This window comes from Elephantulus edwardii, unplaced genomic scaffold (genome assembly GCF_000299155.1).
Source record: "Elephantulus edwardii isolate Elephantulus edwardi_28Jun2011 unplaced genomic scaffold, EleEdw1.0 scaffold00427, whole genome shotgun sequence".
NCBI classification, from domain to species: Eukaryota; Metazoa; Chordata; class Mammalia; order Macroscelidea; family Macroscelididae; genus Elephantulus; species Elephantulus edwardii.
In genome coordinates this window covers 344,190-366,384 of record NW_006400177.1, presented here as the reverse complement: position 1 = coordinate 366,384, position 22,195 = coordinate 344,190, and the positions used below count along the sequence as shown (strand labels likewise).

Genomic DNA, 22,195 nt, shown 5'->3' with positions numbered 1-22,195 from the left:
TGTGTCTGTGCCCTGCCCTGTGTCTGTGCCCTGCTGTGTGTGTGTGTGTGTGTGTGTGTGTGTGTGTGTGTGTGTACACGTGCCCTGGTTCTTCCTTCTGGAGACCACTCTCCTATCCGTCCTGGCCCTTCTATGTGTGTGTGTACATGCCCTGCTGTGCCTGTGTGTCTGTGTGTCCATGCCCTGTTCTGTGTGTGTGTGTGTGTGTGTGTGTGTGTGTGTGTGTGTGTGTGCACATGCCCTGCTGTGTCTCTCTGTGTGTGTGTAAGTGCCCTGGTTCTACCTCCTGGAGACCAGACTCTCCTGCCTGTCCTGGCCCTGCTGTGTGTGTCATTGATGAAGTGTGTGCTGCTTCATATCTTGCTTCCACAGATTGCGATGATCAAGGTGGCAGCCCCCCGAACTGCATGCACGATCGTTGACCGGGCCATCCAGGTGTGCGGGGGTGCAGGCGTCTCACAGGACTACCCCCTGGCTAACATGTGAGTGGAGCTTTTTCAGGGTCTCTGCTGGCCGTGGGGGTGAGGAAGGGGGATTCTAATCTGCCAGCTGGTCAGTGGGAGAGAGCTGGGCCGTCTCCTCCTGTGTGATTTGCTGCTTCTGAAAACCTGATGGTCAGCTAGCGGCCAGTTTGACGGCACACAAAAACAGCTGATCAGCTTGGGCTTCAGGTATCCATAGATACTTTGACACTGTTTAGAAAGAAATAGACCCGAACTTACTATAGAGGAGCACTGGTGGTCAACTGAGCTGCTAAACCCGGCGGCTAGCCTGCAGATGTGGCAGTCCACTTCCATCAAGATTTCTGCCTGGGAGACCCCCGTGAGGCCACTGGTATTTGGAATTGGCTTGGTGGTTCCCAGTGTGGGTTCTGGGGTTTGTGTGTGAAGCTTAGTGTGTGGCTGAAGCTGGATGAAGTGACAAGGCCCCTGTGAGCTTTGCCAGTAAGTGTGGTTGTTGAATGACCACTTCTCTCCCCTCTGTTAGGACAGTTCTTATGCTGAGAGGTCCCTGAGGGTCCAGAGACTCAGGCATCCATTGGGGAGTTCATCTGAAACAGAGGAGCAGGGAACAGCCCAGGAGCCCTGAGTTAGAGGAAAGAGCAGGGGACAGGGACAGCCTGGGAGTCCCAACTTAGGGGAGGGTAGGGGACAAGGACAGTCCAGGAACCCTGAGTTAGAAAGAAGGGTGGGGCCTAGGTGCCTGAGCTCTGTCTGCACTTGGCACTGCTGTTGTCCACAGAGGGAAGCGTCCCCTGGCCTGGCAGGAGTCCACACCCCCCGGGATCAGTGGTGCATTGTGACCACAAGGAGTCAGGGAGCACCCCAAGTCTGTCTATTACCACATACATGCACCCACAGAGGGAAGGTGTCCCCTGGCCTGGCAGAAGTCCATGGCTCCAGGATCGGCGGTGCATTATGACCACAGGGAGAGACCTGTCCAGACCTGTCCATCTGTCCACACACGCGTTCCCAGGGCCACCTTCTCTGTCACAGTGCGAAGAGTCTGCGGCCTGGCATTTCTCTAATTCTTTCCTCGTCAACATTTACCATGAGAATAGACTTGGTGGCACCCCATTGTCCATTCTCTCAGACCCACTCGAGTGACTGCTCTGCTTGGGCAACTTCCGGTCATTCACAGGAGACCAAGACTCAGTGTGGCCCCAACCTGGGCCATTTGAGGTGCCTCTCCCAAGCCAGGAGCTTTGACTTGGCTTTTCAAGGACGCGGAGGCCGGCCCTTGCTGGTTTGCCTGTACTTCACGTATTACCTGCGTTCTCCCGGCCCTTCTGAGATGGTTGCAGTCTCAGCTTAGACTGTTATGACAGCTGGCCCTGTGTAGCGTCCCCTCAGATGACCCCTCACTGAGTGATGCAGTCTTGGCATAGGGTCATAGGGCGGCTGGCCCTGTGCTGCGTCCCTCAGGTGACCCCTCGCATTTCCATGCAGTCTTCTCCCAGAGTGAAGTGGCAGTGGGCCCCAGTGTCTTGTCTGCTTGGCTGACCTCTGCCACTCTTGCTCTTCCAGGTACGCGCTGATCCGCACGTTGCGCATAGCAGACGGGCCCGATGAGGTCCACCTCACAGCAGTGGCGAGAATGGAGCTACAGGACCAAGCCAGGAGGCTGCAGGCCAGGATGTAGTGGACCCGGGTCTGAGCTGGGCTCCCTGGGCAGCACCAGCCACAGCCGGGGGGCAGGGTTAATGACACACTTGTTACTGATCCAGCATCTGTTTTGTTCAGTAGGGTTTACAGGTTCAGAAAAGGAATTCTACAGCTGTTGTCACTCAAACTGGCACTTAAATAGATAACCACTTAGTTGAAACACTTTGGAAGGAGATCATGAAATGAACGGTGGTGTTAAAGCGTAGCCATAAGGTCCCTTCACTCTGGTGCTCGGGAGTCGGTCCTTGGAAGTAAGCACGCAGGCGATATTTAGTCACTGCTGGAAAAGAGGGCTGAGCCCTCTTTTTTAATAAAATTTTTCTTTTTAATTGCGATTTTAATGAAAGTTTACAGGAAAGTTAGTACATGTAAGTAAATACACAGGCAATACTTAATCACTTATAAAAGTGTAGTGGGGACTCTTCTTTTTAATTTTTATTTTCATTGAGATTTTAACGATTTTCTTCCCCCCTCCCCACATTCACTTTTTTTAAAAATATTCATTCAATTACTTCCTGCCAGTCCTCTTTGCAATGTACCTTAATACTGGATTGAGAGGTTGATTTAACACCTGTTAGCCAGCTGGAGAACGTGGAATATTCAATCGGATGTTTGTATACAGAGAAGCACGGCTATTGGGATGGTTGAGGTTCATGTTATAAGCCCCCTTCCGTGCAAAAAGCTCAGCAGCACAGCATGTGGAGACCTAATCAAGCACAACCTACATCCTCTAGTAAAATGTGGATGAGACGAGTGGGCAGTCGAAGCCATAAGAAAGTTCTTCAGCTTTGAGAGCTTAAAGGCCCTCCACTCTGAATCCCAGTCAGTCCTGACTACGTAAGATCAGCCACGTCCAGGGAGGAGCTGTGATGGCCTCGGCTCTTGGCACATTGAAAGGCGGCTTGGGATCAGAAATGGAACTTTTCAATCAGTTTAAATACTGACATCAACTCAGTAACTAGGAAACTCAAGCATGCTGGAAACAACATGGGGATGTAAGTCTACTTTTTAAACTGAGCTCTAAAGTAAAGACAGCAAGGCATTTATAATGAAATAAAGCACTGAATTAAGAAATGCCAGATTTTGAAGACTTGGTATGAAAAAGTATCAAGTATCTCACTAATATTTTTGTATATTGATTACATACTGACATAGTATTTTGCCTATATTTTGCTAAATAAAACATTGATTTCACTTGTTCTTTTTTGAAGGTGGATGCTACTGGAAGAGTAATTATTAAATTTACCAGTTTCAAGTAAAAGTATTTTCACTCCAAGACATATTTGGAATTTATTGGAAACAGCCGTAAATTCATTAATTTTTCAGAGATTATTGAAATCATTATTTAATGTCATCCTGGGGTAGGAACTGGGGTGAGTGCTTGAGAGACCTTTGGTTCTGCGTGGGTGTTTGTGTGTGTGCATGTGTGTACGTCTGCACGTCTGTCTCTCTCTCTGCATGTGTGTCTCGTGTGTGTGCGTGTGTACGTCTGCACACCTGTGTTTCTCTGCATGTGTGTCTCACGTGTGTGCGCATGTGTACATCTGCACACCTGTGTTTCTTTGCCTGTGTGTGTATGTCTGCATGGGTGTGGATGTATCTGCAAATATGTGTGTGCTGTGTGAGTATATCTGCACACCTGTGTGTTTCTGTGTGTGTGCATGTGTGTATGGGTATGTGTGTCTGTTCTTGTGTGTGAGCATCTCTTCACCGTGGCCTTGGTCCTCCCCTGCCCCTCGATCCTCTCTGTACACAGAGGTCAGGGTCGGCTTCTGGAAGCCCATGTGTGTCCATGAGTATCTCTTCACTGTGACCTTAGCCTCTCCCCTGTCCCTTCTTCCTTTCTGGACAGAGGTCAGGGTTGGCTCCTGGAGGCCCATTTGGTAGTTTGCTATGAGAACTGCTGAAGCCACAGAATAGTTGGTAGGGTAATCTTGTTTAAAGTGGATAAAATCTTATAATGCTGGCTATTTATTCTTGTTGTTATGTGCCGTCGAGTCGCTTGTGACTCATAGCGACCCTATGTACAACAGCCCTAAACTCTGCTCTGTCCTGTGCCAATCGCACTGTCTCCAACACACCCATCCCGATTACCCCTGTCGCTGAATCAATCCACCTCATAGGGGGCCTTCCCCTCCTGCGCTGTCCCTCCACCCTCCCAAGCATGATGTCCTTCTCCAAGGACCGGTCCCTCCTTACAACATGTCCAAAGTATGTCAGACGGAGCCTCAGAATCCTTGCCTCCAAGGAGCCACCCGGTTTAGCCCTTTCCAGGATGAATCTGTTTGTTTTCCTAGCAGTCCATGGTACCCTCAATACTCTTCTCCAGCACCACAGCTCAAAGGCATCAGTTCTCCTTCTATCCTCCTTAGTCACTGTCCAACTCTCTGAGCATAACAAGTGATAGCAAAGACCATGGCCTGTATCAGATGCACCTTAGTCTCCAGAGAGACACCACTGCTCTTCAGTACTTTGGAGAGGTCCCTCATAGCAGACTTTCCCATGGCAATACGTCTTTTAATTTCCTGGCTACTGGTGCCAAGTGTGTTGACCATGGAGCCAAGCAAACTAAAGCTGTGTACAATCTCAATCTCTTCACCATCCATCCTGATGCTGCCAATTGGTCCAGTGGTGAGAATCTTTGTAATAATTGTAAATTGACCTATGAGAAGGCAAGATTGCTGTGAGCAATCAGAATTAAAGGCTCTGATGTTTATAACTGATGTTTTTCCTCTCTCTCTGAGGTAAGCGGACTGAATTGCTTGCTGATTTTTCATTGTTTACCTGTGTTTACCATTCACATAGATGTCTAAGACATCTTTCCATGTGACACACTCTTTATTCCAGTGGAAACATGTTTAAAAGAAGAGCGAGGACTGCTCTCAATAGGACAGTGGTCTGTAGAGGGCAGGGGACGCAGGCCTTCAGCTCAGTGACGAGGAAAGACCCCGCTGACACTTGGCCTGTGGTCTCTGCCTCCACTGTCTCCAGCATCACCTCGCCGCCAGTCACCTGGGGCAGCTCCTCGCCTCCAGCATCAGAAATCATGCAAGTTTAAACTGAGGCTGTGACAGCCCCTCTGTGGGAATATCCACAGCCTTTTCTCTCAGAGGAAGTTCATCCAGAGCAAAGCAAGGGTGGTGAGATCTGATCTCACACACTCTGAGCATGTTCTCAGGAGGGTCAAGAGAGGAAGACCCCCAGAAGCGGGCAGGCACGGTGACGAGGACAATGGACTCGAGCAGGTGAGACCAGGAGGAGGGCAACAGGAAGGGCAAGGGTCAGCCCTGTGGCTCGTAGGGCGCCAGGAGTCATCTCAGGCCGACAGCAGCTGCAGGCACCACGGCACAGAGAGAACAGAGCAGACAGCTCGCCACCTGGGGCGCCACCTGAGGGTCCACGACCTGCCTGGGGCCAGCAGTGGGGAGCAGAGGCCTCGGCCTCCAGGCTGCGCTGGCACCAGCAGCCACCATGTTGCTCCAGCAGAACAACGTGAATCCCAGGAGGGGCGCTGGCTCGTTGAGGGCAGCCACAGGCAGGGAGGGGTGTGCTGCCGGAGGTTTCCGGCTTCCACAGCCTGGAGCACTTGCTCTCCATCCCCTGCAGTGACAGGCCCAGGCCCCCCCCCCCCCAGGCCACGGCCCCAAGGCATCCTGCAGGCTGTGACCAACCCCCTGTGGTCCCAGGACGAGGGCAGGTGACCACAGCACCTGATGTGACTGATGGGCGGCTTGCATTTGATATTGTAGGTGCCATCAAGTCAAGTACAACTTCTAGTGATCCTGTGACCAGCCAACCTGTACCATCCTCATCCTCAATGACACACTCACACACATTGCTGAAGTCATGATGCCAACACATCTCATTGGGGATCATCTTCCCTTTGCCGACTCCCCACCCCCATTGTTCTAAGCATGATGTCTTTTCCCAAGGAATTGTCTTTAGAGGACCCGAGCCCGGCTCCTGTGCACTCAGGGTGGGCCAGCCTCGAACGGGCTGGGGTCGCTTCAGTGCCTGCAGAGAGGACGTAAACCTGGCACCAGTTTAATCCCAGAGGGAGAAATCATTTGACAGGTGCGTCCGTATATATCGCATCTCCACAAGTGAATTCCTTTCTTGGCTGTATCGTTAAACTTTGCCAACAAACTGCGTGGGGTTTGTTGAGGGGGAATCCAGATGGAACAGCCATTCCCAGTAATGCCAAGATTCTGCTCAAAGTGATGCAAACACGCTGAGTTACTTAAAATGTTTCCTTCCTACTCGAGGATGTCTTTGCTGACTTGTTACTTCAAATGTTCCATCGACTTGCAGCACCCCTCCACCGGGTGTCCCAGGCTGTAAACCTTGATAGGGAAAGGCTGTCTATTGACCTCTAACAGGTAACACACCGCCAGGCAAAAAGGGATTGAAATACCAGACTCCTTGAAGCTGAGGGTGCTCACACCAGAGCCTGGCAGTGGGAGCAGCCCTGCCACGTGCACAGGACCCATCAGGGCCCATCCCCTGGACAACGTCCTGTCCTAATAAGCAGTCCCATCTGTGCTCTAAGGGCCCGTCTTCCGTGCCTCACCACCCTGAGAGAGTAATCTGGTTTTTACAGAGACGAGAAAGACTGTTTCAAATCCTCTCTTCAGCCCACACTTCCCCTGCGGACGCTTGAGGACCGAGTCTGAATTCACTTCAGCTGAAGAGCCAAAGTGAGGGAGTAAGGTCTCAGACAGGGTCCTCCCTGGGCCTTGGCCCAGCTCCGAGCTAGAAGCGGCCTTAGGGTTTCATGGTGGACAATGCCTTCAACGTCAGAGGCCCACGTGGAGAAGGCCGAGACTCTGGATGCTGTGACACAGTGCTGTCTCCGATACAGCCGTGGACGTGGCAACGTCTGTGCAAAGGCTGCTTCACAGTTGTAGGGACCCCACACCATCTTTTCAGCCATGAATAACTGACAAGGATGGCCGCAGTCTGGTCCAGTCACCATGTGTATTAAAAGCGTGTCACACGCGGGGTTACGGAAGCCCTGGGGGTCTGAAGAGGAACACATCAGACATGGTCCCAGCTTCGCAGAGCTCACATCATCTGGGGGTGCCTGCTCCAGGAGGTCACCCGGGCTCCAGGGGACCTGGGGGCGTCTGCCCTTAAGAGAAGGCTGTGGCCGCAGGAGAGGCAGGGCCCAGGTAGGCCTGTGCGAGGGCTGATGGACAGGATGTGATGCAGAGGCGAAGTGCTCATTCTGAGGACCCAGGCGAGGCTGCTGGCCGGTGGGAGAGGGGGGGCTTGACAGCAGCACGTGGCCCGTGGCTGACGGCAATTCTCCTGGAAGCGGGGAGCTGAGGGGTGGGGTGGGGCGCTGTCCCGGCTGGCCTTGGTTGTGTCGGACACCGAGAGGCGGTAACGTGCATGAGGGGCCACCTGCCTCCCTCCGCTGAGTTGCTGGTAGATCTGAACCACCGGCCTTCAGGATTGTAGCTCAGCTATCTTAGCACGAGGCCAACGTTGTGAGGAGCTGCACTGCCCACACAGACTTGCGGTTCAAATGCACCACCTGCTCCGCTGGAGAAGGGAGGGTAATCTCCGGGACAATTTACTGCCTCTGCAAACCGCTGGCTGCGGGTCAGCTCCACCTGGAGGAAACGACGCCTCACAGTGAGGGTGCGTGTGTATGCACGTGTGTATGTCTGTCTATCACGTGTATGTGCATGTCCATGTGCATGTGTACACGTGTGTCTCCCAGCGTGGAGGCCGAGCTCCCTGGTGACACCTGTGTGTAGGTTTGACGGCCAACCTGCTGTCACAACCAGCGTTCATTTCTCCTCGACGCGGACGCGCTGTCTGTCGCTGTTTCTTTCATTGTGGGTTTCGGGGCATTTTGGTTCTGGGGCCCTTTTGAGTGCTCTGCCTCCACCACATTGCCTGTCGCCTGCTCACGTGGTTTCAAACCGGGCTGAGAACTCCTGGGCCCGTGTGTCTCCCAGGGTTACCTCATCTCACAGAGGAGCCATGGGGTCAGCTTGGCTGGGCGGTGTTGAACGTCTGTGAGGGAAACGGGCCCCACTGACATGCCGAGATGCCCCCGGAGCCGGCTGCTCCAGCCCACGTCCTGATTCCCTCAGCAGTGGAGCGCATCGCTCGATAAATCTCGCACACTTCATGCTCAGGATGTTTCCAAGCAGTTTCTTGAAAAGCCGTTCTTTTCTCGCCTGTTTGGAGAACGTCGTTGTTGCTGCCCATCCAGCGGGCTTTCAGAGGCTGGGATCGCAGGCTGTCCGTCCGCTCTCAGGGCTGCTGGGGGATTCAAACTGTATGCCTTTAGGTCAGCACGCGGCTCCTTACCCCCAGGCCAGAGCTGAGGGGTCCCCCTCCCATGGTGTCCTGCATTGGTCAGGCCTGTGGTGGCTGCCTTTCATGCGGCACATCCCTGTCCCCCTTCCCGCTGCTCTGCTCTGTCCCTGGTCCAAGGGTTCATTATATTACTACTTCCTAATTTGTCCCTTTGGGTAGTAATTCTGTATTGATATGCTACTACTTCCCAGTTTGTCCCTTTGGGGTAGTAATTCTGTATTGATTTGTTAACAGAAAGGATGAGAGTTTAGCCACCTTCCCTTCCCGGCCGTACCCAAACCACCAGTGCTGACACACTATTTTCCCATCCCTATAACTGTATTCCCATTTTGGTTGGACCATTTGTTGTTGTTTTCATTATAATTATGGGAAGATTGGTACATTCCCCCTTTGCTTGTTTTCTCTGTGTGTTTGTCTCTAATTCCAACCCAAACCCTCCCTTTAAGAGTGCTACTCGGCCAGCATGTGCAATCACATTCTTCACCTACCTACCAGTCAAACCCATCTTCAGGAAGAGCTTTCCGGGGCCTGCACGCACTCTGAGCCAGCTGCAGTCTGTGGTCACAGGGTCTCTGTCCATCCATCCTTTGAAGAGTTCCCCTTCCTTTCTTGGAATCTCTGCTTGGATAGAGAACAGCCCTCAGGAGCTTCTTGGAAAGATATTTGAAGGTGGCCAATTTGAGACCTGGCATGCCCAAAAATGTCCTAATGCTATTCCCTGATTTAAAGTTTGTTATGGACAATCTAGTTGGGACTGACCCATAGTTGACCCACCAGTGGGTTTTCAGAAGCTGTAAATCACACAGGATTAACCCATCTTTCTCCTAAAGAGAAGGTGGTGGATTCAAACCTTGCACCTTTGGGTCTGCAGTGCAAATCCTTACCCACCAAACCACCAGAGCTCCAGACTTAAAGTGCTTTCTGGAAAGTGGCATCACAGGCTGGAGAATCTTTCCCCCTCAGATTTCTGAAGATGCCGCTTCTTTGTTATCAAGAAATCTCATGCTGTTCCCATTCTTGTTCCTTGCTAAGAAATTCTTTACTTCTCTACCCACACCACAGAAATTTCTGGAGTCTTCTGATTTATAATGTAACAGCAGTGAACTTGACAGTATGGTCTGTGAAGTTTCTCTCAGCTCCCCCACTAGGCCCTCGACACACACCCTTCTTTGCTGGGCATTATTTTGTTGTGACATTTTGTTCTTCATGGTTATATATACTATCTCCCTCTGGAATGAAAACTTTTGAATAATGGGTTTCTTGGATTGGGCCTCTCTTTGCCTAACTTTCATTTCCTATTTCTCTATCTTTTTATTTTTAAATCCTGATTTTTAGATTCCTCAACTGAATACTTTTTTAAAATGTATACAGCACCTAGGAGCAATGATTTTGAAAAATAGGATATAACTTGGGAGAGATTGGAGAGCATTATGCTGAGTGAACTACCTCAGTCTCCTAAGGATAAACAGTGCCTAAAACTATTACTGTAAAAATAGAAGGATATGTACACCAATATTCACAACAGCGTTATTCACCATCGCAAGAACATGGAAACAGCCCAGATGTCTAACCACAATCAAATGGATTGAGAAATTATGATACATTCATATGATGGAATACTCTGCAGCACGCAGGAGCAATGATTTTGTAACTTACTACCTAACTTGGGAGGGACTGGAGAGCATTATTCCAAAGGACAAGTACTGTATAAAACCATTATTGTAGAATGAGTACGAGGATCCAAGGGAGGGGGGAGGGTGGTGAAGGAAATGGGAAAAATCCAGTGAAAAACAACATATTTGAACTTTGTAAATAAATCAGTATAAAATGAAAGAAAAAACAATAGGAGGATTACTCGTAAAACATATCTGGGGACCCAAGGAAGGAAGAGGTGGGAGTGGAGGGGTGAGCACAGGTAGGGTTTGAGACCACAGGGTTGCACGATTTGGTGGGTGGAAGATGAAGGTGGAGCAAATGGGAAGGATTCGGTGGGGACCTGAAAAGACAGAGTAATGATGGGCAAGGTCCTGTGGTGACGAGTTTTATAAAACGTAATGCATGGGAATGATTGTATGAAACAATGTGAATGAAAACTAGTATGAAACACAATGTATATGAACTTTGTAAGCAAACCAATATAAAAGAGTTCCACTACTATTTTAATTCATTTTTTAAATGTACAGGGCCTTACTTTAATTGCCTGGAAATGGAGCTAGTCTTTTACCAGGTGGTATCCTGTTGGCTTGGGGAGGTCGTTTTTGTCTGAAAGGATTATGAAAGGTTTCTTTTTCCATGTTTTCCAAGTCCTTTGTGCTTCCTGTTTGGATCTCTTCCACGTCTCTAATCTCCTTTCTGGAGGTGCGTACCTGTCAGCATTCACACCGGGAGCTGAGCTGCCCTGGGAAAGCCCCTGGACACGAAGGGTGTGGAACCTCCATCAGCTGATGTTCATGCTTTAAAGTCAACATGTGCTGGGATGGTCCTCACTCATCTTGATCGCCTTAGGCTGCCAGCACCATCTCTGGGGAATCCACTAAAAGCCAGTATGTGAATTCCATCTCCTGCCTTGAACACTGGAAAACCTGACACAGAGCGTGCAAAACCCTAAGACGTGAGTCATTTTAGAACTTAAGTTCCAGCAGAAGCAACCATCCAAAGACACGCACAACTAAATATTTGTAGAATTATGTCCATATGGCCTTTCCTTATTGAAGACAAATGACTCATTCCTTCAATGACCCCAGCCACTATCTTTATAAACTTTTCCCTGAAACAGAGTTCAGGCACACGGCTGCCCCTGCGCACAGGCTGGTGAGATCCGGGACAATGTTCTGTGTAGATTGACATTTCATTAGTCCTGTCCATGAGCATGATATATGCTTCCATTTCTCCAGGTCTTTTTGTTGTTGGTTTTTGGTTGGTTGGTTTGTTGTTTGTGTTTTTTTTTTTTTGTAGTAATGTTTTGTAATTTTCTTTGTATAGGTTTTCTGTGTCTCTAGTTCAGATTTATTCCCAAGTATTTAATTTTGTGATTAGCTATTGTGATGGGTAGTTTTTCTTAGCTTCTTTTCTGTATTCTCTGTCACTGTAGATGAATCTGTTTTTTGCATGTTGATTTTGTTCCCATGCTACTTTGCCACATTGTTCAACTATGCCCATTAATTTTCTCACTGAATTGGTAGGGTTTTCGACATTTACTATAATATCATCTGCATATATAGTTTTACCTCTTCTTTGTCAATCGACATACCTTTTATTTCCTTGTCTTGCCTTATTCCTCTCGATAATACTTCCAATACAGTATTGAATATGAAAGGTGATAGTGGGCATTTTTGCCTAGTTTCTGTTCTCAAGGGGAATGCCTTTAACCTCTATCGAGAATGACGTTGGCTCTTGGTTTTGTGTATATACTTTTCATTGTGTTGAGGAAATTCCCCTTTATTCCTATTTTTTTTTTTAGTATTTTAATCAGGAAGGACTTTTGATTTTGTCAAAGGCCTTTTTTGCATCAATTGATAGGATCATGTGGTTCTTGTCTTTGTTGATGTGGTGAACTGCATTGTTTTTCTTATGGTGAACCATCCTAGCAAACCTGTTATGAAGCCCACTTGGTCATAATTATTTTTTTTTAATGTGCTGTTGGATTCTATTGAAGATTATTTTTCACTTATGTTTATGAGAGATATTCACCTATAGTTTTCTATTTTGGTGGTGTCTCTACCTGACTTTGATATCAGGGATATGTTTGCTTCATAAAAGGAGTCTGCGAGTATTCCATTTTTTTTTTTTTTCCTGAAATACTTTAAGTAGAACTGGTGACAGTTCTTCTCTGAATGTTTGATTAAATTCACTAGTAAAACCATTTGGTCCATGGCTGTGTTTAGTTGGATGCTCTTTATGACCTGGTCTATCTCTTCTTTTGTAATGGGTCTGCGCAGGTGTTCTACTTCAGTCTGTGAGTGTGGGTAGGTTGTGAGTTTCTAAGTATTTGTCCATTTCCTCTTGGTTTTTGTATTTGTTTCTGTATAGTTTTTCATAATATTCTATTGTTACCCTTTTTATTTCAGTTTATTTTGTTGTGACATCGCCCCTTTCATCTCTTATTTGGATTATCTGTCTTATTTTTCCTTTTCCTTGGTTAGGACAGAAGGTTCTTCATGCACAATAACCACATAACTTTGTTATGTGAACCATATACTCTCTCAATGTTAAAGGTAAGCACAGACATGCTTATTTGTATACATAATGGAGACTTTCCGTTAACAATGCTGTGACAGTTATTTCCCTAAATTAAGGCTTTGTAGACATGACGGGAACACACACACGGTCCCTTGTAATATAAGCTTGATGACTAAACAAGAGTCCATTTACAAATACAGCTTCCTCTGCAGTTAACTTGGGACTACCAGTGCATCCATCCATGCCCATCCCTGTGGGCTCATGGTTTATAGGGTTTCTAGAAAATTGAATCCAGATCCTCCCCCCACTCCTGCCCAGAAACAACAAATAAGTGGCTTTTGGTTAAATCTAATCTGCAGGTGTGGCCCATTTGGTTTTGAAAATGTTCACTTGGTAAGTTTTATCTAAAAGTCAGTTTTATCTAAAAGCCCACACTTCCTGCTTTTTGGGGCCTGGGAACATCCTGCAGCTGGGACAGCTCTTCCCTGAGGGCTATCAGTAATCGGAGGATTAGCACTGCAGCTTCTTGCCACTAGGCCACCAGCGCTCCCTACACTTTGCTTTTTGGTGCTGCGAAGAAGCCCTTGGCACACTATTCCAGCAATGCAATACATCCACTGTTGTTTTTAACTGTACTTTAAAGTTTATAAATTAGTTTTTCATTCACTCATTTGTAGAGAGTCATCCCCCCCATTACATAAGCATGTGCAGTTCTAGATTGTTGATGGTATTGCTCGTTTGATTATCCATCTTTCCAAACTGGCCTTTCTCCTATTCCAATGCAGTATTCAGTATCTATCCATTCCTTTCCTGTTCTCCCTGGCACCCCCACCCTGTGCCCCTCCTACTTTTAGAACACTGGTCTTGTATAGTATCTGTCCTTCTGTGTCTTATTTCATATGGCATAATGTCATCTAGACTTGTTCACACTGTGTAGTGTTTTACAACTTCTTTTTTGAATGCAGCATCATATTGCATTGATTGCATGTACTACAGTTTCTCTATCCATTTGTTTTTGGACACCTGGGACGCTTCCATCTCTTTGTTTTTATCAATAATGCTACAAAACACATGGGTGTGCCTACATCTGTTTGTGTCCTACCTCTAATTGCTGTAGGGTACTAATTCCTAGTAGAGTTCTGGTGGCCTAATAATGGCAAGAAGCTGCGCTGCAATCCTGAAACCACCTGGTTCAAGATCCCCGGATGGTCCATGGGAGGACATGCAACCCTGAAGGGAGAAGAGCATGGCTTGGGTCAGGCATATTTTAGTCTTTCAACTGACATCTTTACTTTTTAGCACTTTGTTGGATTTAAAAAAAAAAATATCCTACTGGTGTGCATGCCTCAATATAGACATTGTGTTTCACTCAGGTACATTGAGTATTATACAATAATTTGTGTATGTTATATAACTAAATACAACTGATCTTTGCCTATTACCCTGTGTTTTCAATGCACATGGGGATTTGATTTTAAGATGGTCCCATTTGTTAATTTTATCCTGGTTGCACAATTTAGGCTTTGTTTATAAGCTTATTTATACCATAGACAAGGGCTTCTAACTTTGTTCTTATTTAGTCTCATGATCTTTATTGTGGGGTTTTACCCCTCGGTCTCTAATTCACTTTGAATTGGTATTTGTGTGTGGTGTGAGATGTAGATCGTTTCAGCTTTTTTAAGGTAGATGTCCAGTTTTGCCAGCATTATTTGTTAAGGAGGCTGTCATTTCCCCATGTTACTTTTGTATTGTTTACTTTGTAACCTTGTCAAAAATTAGTTGACTGTAGGTAGATGGTTGATTTCTGGATTCACAGTCCTAGTCCACTGACCTGTATGTCTGTTGTACCAGTATCCTGGCTGTGTAGAAGGTTTTGAGATCAGTGAGAGAGATGCCCCTCTACTTCATTTTTGTTTTCCAGAACAGCTCTGCTTATTCTGGGTATTTTTCTTTCCAAATTAAACCCAGAAATTCCCTTTCCATCTCCTCGAAGAATGAACTGGCTATCTGTATGAGGATTGCCTTGAACCCGTAGCTTGGTTCTGGTGGGATGACAATGTTCAGCCTTTATATTCATAAGTAGGGTTTATTTTCCCATTTAGTTAGGTCTCTCATTGTTTCTTGTAGTAGTGTTTTATGTTGTTGCTGGTGACTGCCTTCAAATCAAGCACAACACACAGTGACCCTATGAACAAAAGGCCTGAAACCCCTCTACTACTATCGACATTTATCAAAGTTCATCAAGTTTCTGGAGGCGTGTTACTTAGGAAGTGGATGTCACTCGTTTTCCATATAAAGGCCTTCTGCATCTTCTAGTTAGGGTTATCTCTAAGCTTGTGGTTGGCTACTGTAAATGGTACTTACTGCTTTCCTAGTTTCCTATTTCATGCTTTGTTACTGCAGAGAATTCCAAGGCATTTTTTTATGTTGATCATTCTGCCACCCCAGTAGACTGTTCTACTAAGTCTTTCAGTTGAGTCTTTGGGGCTGTTGTATACTCATGTCCTCTACATATAGTCAGAGTTTCACCACTGCTTTGCTAGTTTGTATGTTTCATATTTCCTTCTCTTGCCTTATTGACCTAGCTTAAATGTCTAATGCAATAGAATACAAGTGGTGATAGTAGGAATCCTTGCCTACCCTTGTCCTCAAGGAGAATTCCTTAGTCTCTCTGTCCAGCACGATGTTGGCTCTTGGGATTGCATATATACTTTTCACTATGTTGAGGAGATTGCCCTCTATTCCTATTCCACTGAGTGTTTTAATCAGGAAGGGGTGTTGGATTTTTGTCAAAGGCTTTTTCTCCATCAACTGACCATGTGCTTCTTGTTGCTTTATTAATGTGACAAATTATATTAACTGTTTTTATGTTGAGCCATCCTTGCATTCCTGTTATTAATCCTACTTGGCCATGATAATCGTCTTTTTTATTGGATTCTATTGGCCAGGATTGTGTTAAAGATTTTTGCATCAACATTCACAAGAGATATTGGTCCAGTTTCTTTTTTTTGTGACGTCTTTGCCTGGTTTTGGTATTAGGATTATGCTTGCTTCATAGAACGACGCTTCAGAGTGTTCCTTCTTTTTCCTGTTTTAAAAATAATTTAAGTAGAATTGGCAATAGAATGTTTAGTAGAATCCACCCATTAATCCATCTGGGTCAAGACAGTTTTTGAGGGACAGGGATGTCTTTTTAGGACCTTAATTTCTTTTGTGATGATTCTGCTCAAGAGTTCCATTTCTGTCTATCAATCAGGCTAATGTGTGGGTTTCTGGGAGTTTGTCCATTTCCTCTAGGTTTTCAAATGTACTGGAATAGAGCTTCTCATAACATTCTGGTATTATCAATTTCACTTCAGCTGGCTCTGTTGTGATTGCACTTGTTTTATTTGTTATCAGCCATGTGACTAGCTTGATGCATTTTTATTTGTTGGCTATTTTACCATGCACCTTCTTTCTTAATGTGTTTGCTTTTATTGCTATGGACTGATCACTAAGGACTGCCTTACTGTATCCCAGAGTTTTGATATGATGTATTTTCATTTTAATTCATGTCAAGGAACTTGTTTTTATTTTTTCTGTAACCTAACAGGTGCTCAAGCAAGGTGTTATTTAGCTTCCACCTGAGTGATCTTTTCCTCTTATCCTTTTGTTAATGTTGATCCTTATGGCATTGTGGTCTGAGAAGATATATTTTGTCAATATTTTTTAACTTGGTAAGGCTTGCTTTGTGTCCTAATAGATGACCAATTATGGAGAATGTACTGTGTGCACTTGAGAAGGAAGTACCCTGAATATGCCTATAAGGCTGACTGTACAGTTTAGTTTTGTGTCTTTGTTGAGTTTGAGTTGATCTGTCCTTTGGTGAGAGTGCTGTGTTGAAGTCTCCTATTATTGTGGTGTTATCTGATTGGGACTGATAGACCAGGTTTTATCAATGCCTTTCTGCTACATTTATTTTTCTTGTTTCTGGTTACTTTGGTCCATCCACTTTATTGTCTGTGTGTGAAGGACTTTCCTTAGTATTTCTTGTAGAGTTGGTCTTATTTTCACAAATTTCTTAAGGTTCTGCTTTTTTACAAATGACCTAATTTTCATATTTGATGCGCAATTTTGTTGGGTACAAGGATTCTTGGCTGGCAATTTTCTTTCAGCCTTCTATATAGACTATTCTGCTGTTGTCTCGCTCACATGGTTTCTGCTGAGAAGTCAGAGCTTACTCTAATTGGTTCTCCTTCGTAGACGACTCTGGTTCTCTCATGCTGCTTTTAGTATTGTCTTCGATTTTTAAAAATTTGACAATGATGTCTTGGTTTTTCTTTTAAGGTCTGGTCTGTGTTTTGGTTTCTGAGCTTCTTGAATATGTATTTCCTTGTTTTTCATGATACCTGGTAAGTTTTCTTCTAGTACTTCTTCCATAAATTTCTCCATGCTTTCCCCCCCCACCCCACCTTCCTGTTCTGGAATGTTAATTATGTTTATGCTGTTTTGTTTGATGTCATTTCACATGTTCTAATATTTTCTTCCTTTTCTTTCTGTATTTTCACTGTTTAGTCTTCTATCTAGCAGATTCTCTGGTCCATCTCCTCTCTTCTGCTGTTTCTGTGCCTCCACCATGTTGAGAATTTCCACCATTTGGGTCTTGATATTCTGGAGTGCATTTCCATAGTTTCTAATACTGGGTTGGTTTTATTCTGCCTTGTGATGGTGTTTTCATTTGTTACTCATAAGTTTTCAGCTCATGCTTTCAACATTTGTAACTATTTCAGTATTAGTTTTTGGAACTTGTTGTTGGCCATGTCTTCTGCCTTCCTGTCTCTGAGGCATTAATTCCCAGGGTCCTTGATCCGGTCTGCTTTGTCAGGAGAACACCTGGCTTGTTTCTTCATAATGTCTGCTGCTTCCTTGACATTATGTGAAGTGGATGGGAGGCAGATGCTTTTCTCCTGAGCAGGCAAAGCCTCTGAGGGAGCTGGGAAAGTCCCAGGAATGCTGCCTGGGACCCTTTTGTCCCCAAGCATTGGTGGTCAGTGTTCACGTACCGATGTCTTCTCCTGAGTGAGGCTCTAGCCTGTCTGAAGCTCTGTCTGGTCCTGGGGCTGTCAGGAAGACTTCACCTCGTGTGGGCAGCTCACTACTCCAGAGCAGAGGAGGGCAACACACCTAGCATCAAGTTCTTCCTGTTCCTGAGGCTGGTGGCAAGATTCGCCTTGACTGGGGAGCTCAGTTCTCCAAGGAAGAGAAGGGCAATGTGCCCAGTCTGAAGTCCTCTCTGGGCCTTGGACTGGTGGGAAGACTCACCATTTGCTCTTTAGCACTTTGGAGAGGTCCTTGACAGCAGATGCAACAGTTCTTTTGATTTCTTGACTACTGCAACCATGAGTGTTGATTCTGGATCAAAATGAAACTGTGGACAATTTCAATCTTTTCTCCATCTATCATGATAGTGGCTATTGGTCCAGCAGTGATTTTTGTTTTCTTGAGGGTGAGGTGTAATAATCCATAATGAAGGTTATAGTCTTTGATCTTCTGCATCAAGTGTTTCAAAGTAAGCAAGGTTTTGCCATTTGCATAACATAGTTGTTGAGTAATCTTTATGGCACATAGTAGACCATGATTTTTGGACTCTAAATGGCCAAGGAGGTAAAGAAATTAGACGCTGGAGCTACTTCTTCCCTGATGAATTACTGGTTTATGACATTTCTAAATATCGCTGGTGCGAAAACACTGGAAGAGCACACAAAAGTAATAATACCATCTAAGTAATGTTACCTAATAATATGGTACTTAAAATGTTTTCCGTTTCCTTAAAAGTTGATAATATGAAAATAATTTTGTAGTAAAATTTGGGTAATAAGTACAAATGCTGATTATTTGGTATTTGACAGTATTTGGAGCTCCCTGATTAAAACAAGCTTGGGAGCAGGAGTGGCATCCACTTCCATAATAGCTTGCCTCCGGAAACCCTGTGAACCTGGAGAGAGGATGAAAGTTATACAGGAGGTGTCCAAGTCTTTCGTTCATAGAGTCGCGAACGACTTGACAGCACTTAACAACAAATGGCCAATAGCAGTTCATTTTGCCTCATTAATGCCCAAGAAACGGACCTCTGGTAAGGAGTTGCGCTGCTAACTCCAAGGCATGTTGTTCGAATCCAACAGCTGTTCTGTGAGAGTAAGATGGGTGGCCTCTTCAGTGTCATGTACTGCCTCTGAAAACCTGTGGGACGGTCAGCTATGGACTGGTCCAATGTGATGGTTTATAACAACAATGCCCAGGACACCCATCATTGTGTTCCATTTCACTATTGACAATTTGCAATTTCCCAAAATTCATACTTAGTACACTGTATGTTCTTGTTCTTTAAAGGATGTTTGCCATTGTTTCTCCTCATTGTGGGTCTTGTCACATCAACAAAAGGCCTTCATTAGCTGAAAACTTGACTCCACCCATGCATGAAGGTGGGCTTGATTCGAGGAGGGAGCTCTATATACTGTTCACCCAAAGTTCAGCCTCTACAGTGGTTCTGACCCACCAGTGGCTCCACGGGAGAAAGATGGGGAATCTCATCCAGCTGCAGAAACCTGCTGGAGGGTCAGGTATCAGTAGGCTCCAACTCAGTGGCAAAGACTGAAAGACTAACTCCTTTGAGGAAGCCTCTCTTCTCCAGCCACATTCCACGTGCCTCCCGACCTGAAGGTTTCTCCTGGTACCCTTTGATCAGTGTTCTATTGCTATTCACAGGGTGCCATGAGTCTGTTAGTTCAGAAATGGATGACCAGCCCTGCTTCCTAGTGTGTCTTATTCTGGATTCTCTTTCTCAGTCCACCCAGGGCGACCCTGCCAATCATTTGAAGTATTAGTGGCATAGCTTCTAGCATCAAAGCAACATGAAAGCCATCACAGTGTGGCAAAGTAGCACACAAATATGAGTCAGTACTCACTGGCATGTTTTGTTGCTGAGGTCACTGAAGCATCGTGGACTCGTAGTCCTGTGAGGTGAGAGCAGCACAGTCCACTGCTTTCCCAAGCTGCCGTCTTTATGGAAGCAGCTTCAAGGGCTTTCTCCTGCGGAGCTGCTGAGGACAGGGGAGAATGAACTGCCACCCACCGTTCAGCTAGCCGCTGGGACATGAAGGTCTGTGGCAGCAGGACTCCTTAAAGCCACATTTACGTACCACCACATGGATGTTTTTCATGGTCTTTGATGAACGGTGTGATGAGTGTTTTTCTAGCACTCTTCCCACTCGGTCATTAAAATCACATCTAGCTACCTTGTTTGATGCAAAGTCGTGTTTAGAAATGGAAAGTCTAGTTACACAGTAAAATACTTATGTGAGTACATTACTCTGCAATTTTTCATTTACGAAGTGACAATCTGGTGGAACATTTTGGAATAGTAATTTACAGGAAGAGTAGCAGACTTTACACTTTACACATCAATTGGTGAATAAGTGTGATTCTTACTTTGAAAGGCGATTTGGACATTTCTCCATTCTGTAAGGATGTATTTTAAACATCTCTTTTTTTAATTTTTGTATTTTCGGTGATTTATTCATTGCAAATATCTTTTTTTAAAGACACAACTTTATACATGAATCTCAGCTGATGGGCTGCATAGAAATCAGATTGACTATATCTGTGGAAGAAATCATTGGGGAAGCTCAGTATCAGTAGTCAAAACTAGGTCAGGAATTGCCCACCTAAGCCCTCCTCAAATTCCTGATCAATAAAATTAAAACAAAGTAAAACAAACCCAAGGGCAGACTGTGGTTCAGATCATCAATTATTCATATGGAAGTTCAAACTGAAGCTGAAGAAAATGAAAAGAAGTCCATAGGAACCAAAATATGATTTTGAACCTATTCCATCTGAATTTCAGGATTATTTTAGAAACAAGATTGAGGCACTGAACACCAATGAAAATAGCCTATGTACTTAGAATTTTATAGCAACAATGGCCAAGCCAAAAGGTACAAAGATTATTACAAAACAGAGTTTAGGAGAGAAATTATGAAGCAATGAAAAAAAAAAATAGTTCAAAGATATGAACTCATAATCCATAAAATGACGCTGTTGTTGCTGTTGATGGCCTTCGGGCCGAGCACGACGCAGCAACCCTATGAACAAAAGGCCGGAAGCACCTTTATAAATATCGCCATTCATCAAAGTTCACAGAGTTTCCAGAGGCATGTGATTGAGGAAGTGGATGCCACTCCTGCTTCCAAAGAAACATCTTTTCTTACAGTCTATTACCATTCTAGATCGCTGTGCTCAGATCTGAGTGGGTCCCTAGATCCAAGGGCTTCTCATCTGTGAATTCGGCCAAAAGCAAATAAAAAATGTAGGGGTGAGAGAGCAGTTAGGGGCCAGAGTCATCCTTCAAAGTAAGGTGAAGCTTACAGTGCTAGTTCTATTAGCACTTACCTTGTATTAGACATTACAAGTGACAAAGACTAAGAAGCTGAGCATAGGTCTGATGGAAATATTCCATCATTTTAAAGAAAGGACTGGAACATCTGGAGATTTTAGTATTGGGGGTGGGGTTCAAGAACCAATGTTTTGGACACACAAGTTCACCAGTAAGGAACCATGGCGGGCCCAACATTCATGGTGAAATTGTACTCCTGACTATTCCGCAGGACCTCCACGTTCGTCCTCACCATCGCCGTGGGTGCCCTGTTCTTCGAGCGGGCGTTCGATCAGGGAGCGGATATGATCTACGAGCACATCAACGAAGGGAAGCTGTGGAAACACATCAAGCACAAGTACCAGACCCAAGAGTAGTTCCCCAGCAGTCTCCATCCAGGCAAGAAGGACCAGGTTCACCCACTGGCTCTTGTCCAAAGTCAGGGCCTCAGCTTGAAGATGATGCTTCCGTTATTCTTCATGGACCACCTTTACCTGCCGGCAAGAAATGGCTTCCCTAACGGACTCTAACTTCTGCTGGTTTTGACATACGTCTCGTCAGAATCATCAGCAAATAAATGTCAATTGTCCTTGACAAAAAAAAAAAAGAACCAATGTTTTGCAGATACCAAGGGACAACTGTGTATGAAATATCCTCTTTCTTTAATTTCCTCTCCATAAAAATACTGGAGTTAACATTACACACATTGAAGCATTTATTAACAGCTTGACCCATTCCTGAATGTTGACCGGAAAAGAAATGAGATGCTATCTGTATGTGACAGTTAGGTATGTCTGGAACGCTCAGTTAAGGTATGGACTTCCAGACTGAATCTGTAAAAGCCCCGCTTTACTGAACCTGTTCTGAGAAATACAGAGCTATAGGAGGGCTTCAGAGGAAAAGCTTAACTGTTAACAAAGATGTCTCATTAACAAAGCAGTCAATTCCCTTTATTTTTAAAATTTTATGTACACATATGAATGATCTGTATAATGTACATTCAATATAGAAAGCTTTAGATTTGATAATAATGTATAGAACATTTCACAATTACACTAATCTCTTACATAACATCTTGACATTGCTTTTTAATTATTTTTTTTTT

The 22,195-nt window shown here is 45.2% G+C and overlaps 1 protein-coding gene across 1 annotated transcript in view; it reads left to right on the top strand.

Moving 5' to 3' along the window:
- Nucleotides 1–2,142, top strand: part of ACAD11 (acyl-CoA dehydrogenase family, member 11) — a 97,523-nt gene extending 95,381 nt beyond the window's left edge. The window contains exons 19-20 of the mRNA XM_006902550.1: nt 373–482; nt 2,028–2,142. Of these exons, the coding sequence (XP_006902612.1) occupies nt 373–482; nt 2,028–2,142 (225 nt within the window). The remainder of the gene's footprint in view (nt 1–372; nt 483–2,027) is intronic.
- The last annotated feature ends 20,053 nt before the right edge of the window (nt 2,143–22,195 follow it).